Source organism: Penaeus chinensis, chromosome 22 (assembly GCF_019202785.1).
Source record: "Penaeus chinensis breed Huanghai No. 1 chromosome 22, ASM1920278v2, whole genome shotgun sequence".
Lineage (NCBI taxonomy): Eukaryota > Metazoa > Arthropoda > Malacostraca > Decapoda > Penaeidae > Penaeus > Penaeus chinensis.
The window spans coordinates 6,858,698-6,863,389 of record NC_061840.1 but is presented as its reverse complement, the minus strand read 5'-3'; the positions used below and the strand labels follow the sequence as shown (position 1 = coordinate 6,863,389).

At 42.1% G+C, this 4,692-nt stretch overlaps 1 protein-coding gene across 1 annotated transcript in view; it reads right to left on the bottom strand.

Annotated features, from left to right (window-relative positions):
- Positions 1-3,251: 3,251 nt before the first annotated feature.
- LOC125036926 (antifreeze protein Maxi-like) overlaps positions 3,252-4,692 on the bottom strand; it is a 1,866-nt gene continuing 425 nt past the window's right edge. Inside the window, exon 1 of the mRNA XM_047629885.1 lies at positions 3,252-4,692. This exon is cut by the window's right edge and continues 425 nt beyond it. Coding sequence (XP_047485841.1) covers positions 4,086-4,692 — 607 coding nt within the window. The 3' untranslated portion in view covers positions 3,252-4,085.

Below are 4,692 nucleotides of genomic sequence, written 5' to 3'. Positions count from 1 at the left end.
GGGGATAAACTTCGTATTCTGTATCTGCAGTATATAACTGGATGTGGATTTTGGAAGTCTATTCTTCCCGAAAATGAAAGAAAAAGGTAAATCCACTTGTCAAATAAGAATACCAGGAATTCGTACTATATCTCTACCTAATGAGGTACTAACAGTGATGAACCGTAATCATTATCAAGCTACAAACAGATATTTTGTCTCTAACCTATATTATTGAAAATGCATAGCATTGTCTTCCAGAGATCGGCATTGAATTATGGTTGATTATGGTTGTGTTTCAGCAAATAACACGACTAGTGATTGTTATTGTTCTTTTTATGACATATTTTATGTGAACAACGGCGCCATGCTATTGTGAAATGCTTTTCACATAAAGGAAGATTGAGAATGAGGCGAAATCTGATAAAATGTCAACTAGATATTCGGATTTGAAGACGTTATGAAATACGAAAGTGTCATTGTTGTTGAACTTAATGTTAAACGAATTAGATAACCGAGAGAATTTTGGTGTTATTGTATATACATATTTATTATCTGTATATTGCATCAGTTGTATTCAGACTCAAATAATGTACTGTGATACAATCATATGATCCCAGAACACCTCAATTCACGTTATGTAGCATTAATGATCTCATATAAACGAGAGTGTGGGTACCTAATCATTATTAATAACAAAGGAAGGTAAACACAGTTCATTACGCCGTTTTTGCAATGAAAGAGATTGTATAAGCTTGGCCAAATATGGAAGTTCTGTTGTGAGTCTTTACTGTATGCAAATGCAGTCATTCCTACGATTTATTATGTGCTGTAAGTAGAGACACGCACATGCTACAATTGCAACATCCACTTGAATGTATAAGCGTTTTATTTTTTCGTTAGAATTTATGAGTGTCCTTTCTTATCAGATTTCATATCAGTGTTATCTATCACAGATGAGACAATGAGGCTGCTCGTTGCGTCTAATTGGATCTGTTGAGCGTATTTCAGTGTATTGGTAATTGTAACACTTTGTTGATATGATTAACGATTTCCTTTTTGAGAAGCGAACTGTATTCCATTCTGTGAAATTAAACGTCAGTGACTTTTAAATATGTAGATATTTTACATTGGAAAGGCTAATAAAGAATCCTGATAAGCTGATTGTATTTTTACAGAACGTGCCATTAATCTCTTATCAGAGCAATTACTATGTGCTGGTCAGATATTTCAGAGCTTTAACAAAAAAATATTTAATTAAAAAAAAAAAAAAAAAAAAAAAACTAGGGATGAAGAAGTTCATAAGTCTATATGTATATGTATATATACATGTTAAAATACGCACACACAGACACACACACACGTATATGTATATATCCATACACACACACGTTTGTTTATATAATATATATATATATATATATATATATATATATATATATATATATATAAACACACTGCCGCGATGGTCCACTGGACTGAGTTCAATCCCCGTCGCGGCGGTCGTAAAAAATGCCTGCGCTCGGACTGCTAGCACGAGCTCAAGAAAACGACATATCGCCTTGAGAAGTCTTGTGCCGCCGTGGCACAAGTGCTAGTGCGCCGAACCGCGGTTGATTAGGAAGGGCATCCAATCAGGCAAGGGTGAGACAGTCATATAACCTCTCATTAGTGAATTGAGAGAGGCCTATGTCCTGCAGTGGAATGAATGGCTGTAGAATACACACACAAACATATATACACATACACACATGTATACATATACATATATATGCATACATATATACACACACATACAACCATATGTATATGCATGTATATTCATATGTATATGCATTATACATACATATATATATATACATATATACACACACACATGTATACACACACACATACAACCACACACACACATGTATACACACACACATACAACCACACACACACACACTCATATATATATATATATATGTATATATATGTATTCATATGTATATGTATTATGCATATATATTTATACATATATACGGACACACATACACCCACACACACACACATACCCACACATTTGTATATATATATATACGACTGCCGCGATGGTCTAGCAATTAGAGCACTGAACTCGTGGTTCCGAGTTCAATTCAACGCCGCGTCAGTCGTAGAAATGCCTGCACTCCGACTAATGGCTCGACCCCGATCTCATGGCGAGATAATGACATATCGCCTTGAGAAAGTCAAACGCAGGTGTCGTAGGGGAAGTCGCCGCTATGGCACAAGTGTTAGTACGCCGAATCGCGGTTGAATAGGAAGGGCATCCAATCAAGCAAGGGCGGTACTGCCAAATAACCTCTCAATCCTGAATTGAGAGAGGCCTCTGTCATGGCATAACGGCTTGAGAAGTCAAAATGTAGGTGTCATAGGGGCGGTATAGGTGTTAGCGCGTCGAACTTCGGTTGATTATGAAGGGCATCCAATCAGGCAAGGGTGCCATTTCCAAATACCCTCTAAATAGTAAAATGAGAGAGGCCTATATCCTGAAGTGGAGTGAATGGACGTTAAAAAAAATGCATATATATGTATGTATATATATGTATATATATATATATATATATATATGATTTTTTATTCAACAGCCATCTATTCCACTGTAGGACAGGCCTCTGTCAATTCACTATTGCAAGGATTTACACATACTCTAACTGATATAGAAAATACAAACCGAAGTCAGATGTACTGAGGAATATATATGTGATGGAATAATGCAATACTGCATTGATATAGATATATAACAATCCTCCCTGACCAGGCCTCGTGTTGGTCGTGTGGTATGGTTGGTTTAGTATTGGCCCTCTGGTTTCATACACGGAGTGACCTAGGTTCGAGGCCTTGTCAGGGTGGATTGTTATATATCTATATCAATGCAGCATTGCATTATTCCATATACGTATTTATATATTTATATATACATATACTCGTGTGTATATATGTACTTATATATACAGTTTATATGTATGTGTGTGTGTATGTATATATTGTATGTATACACATATATGCACACGTGTCAATACATACATATAGCATATAGGGCAACCTGGAGGCTGCCCTATATGCTATATGTGTATTATGAACTCCATAAATACACACACACACACACACACACACACACACACACACATATATATATATATATAAATATTCACACACACACAAATTTATATATATGTATATATATATATATATATACAGATTGTACACACATGATATATACATATATATTTTCACTTTAAACTGTTTCAGTCTTTGCCGTTTCGTTAAATTAGCTCCGTGGAGTGAGGGAGCTTACCCCTCACATTCCTTCGCTCAGGCATTGACTCTACGGGAATGGTTAAATTACTTTCCCCAACTTTTGCACTATTCGCCCGGCAGGTTGGCCGCATGAAATCCAGAGCCTTTTTAACATTCCAGGGAAAGCCCTTGACGGCCACCCAGTTGCAGGCCATAACAACCTCGGGGAACTTGACCTCCACGTGGAACAACTTCTCTGCTTCCTGGGCTTTGGGGACCAACGTAGCAAGATCCTGCTCCGAGACTACAATTACATTGGAGACGTGGATCGACTCTACGATCTTATTAAGCGCATCGACGGCAACCTGCAGGTCCTCCTCGGTGTGGGCAGACACCTTCACGAAACAGCCTTTTGAACCCTAAGGCGGGATCTTGAACTTAGCACTCACCAGCTTCTTGCCCATGGCTTCCACCTGATTGTGCAGAAGTTGAGGCACAAAGATAAACTTTGTAAAGCGCCACATCTGCTCCTCGGCGAGCTTTGTCGTTAAGGTCTTTTGCACCAACAGCTTGGCAGCTTCCAACTACTCTATAGAGCGCGCATAGATGAGGACCACATCCACAGGTACTTCCTTGGGGGGCAGGACCAGCTTTGCTTTGCATTTCTAGCTGACTTCCTTGACCGTCTTGCCCAACAAGAGCCGGTGGTGCTCCTTGGGGACCTCCACCGTCTGCTGCAATGGCCACTTCCCAGAATTACCCTTCTTCAAAGCTGTCTATTACTTCCGCCTCTCTTTACTTGCACGTTTTTCCTCCTAAAAGCGCTAGCACTCCTTGGCTGCCTCCGCAATAGTAGAGATCATGCACAGGGCAGCATTGACGCCGTTAGCAGAACCCTTCAGTTGCAGGTCGCCGCTGAAGCCATCGGGCACAACAATGCAAAGCTTGTAATCGCTCCTGAGGTCAGCAAACAGCTTGGTCAAGACAGACCTCATGTACGGCATGACTGGGTAGTTGACGTGTACGGCATCCCCGGAGGCTGCCTTGGAGGCCGCCTTAGAGGCTGCCTTGGAGGCCGCGTTGGGAGCCGACTTGGAGGCCGCCTTGGGAGCCGCCTTGGAGGCCGCCATGGGAGCCGCCTTGGAGGCCGCCTTGGGAGCCGCCTTGGGAGCCGCCTTGGGAGCCGCCTTGGAGGTCGCCTCGGAGGCCGCCTTGGAGGCCGCCTCGGAAGTCTCGGAGGCCGCCTTGGGAGCCACCTTGGAGGCCGCCTTGGGAGCCGCCTTGGAGGTCGCCTTGGAGGCCGCCTTGGGAGCCGCCTTAGAGGTCGCCTTGGAGGCCGCCTTGGAAGCCGCCTTGGAGGTCGCCTCGGAGGCCGCCTTGGAAGCCACCTTGGAGGCCGCCTCGGAGGCCGCCTTGGAAGCCACCTTGGAG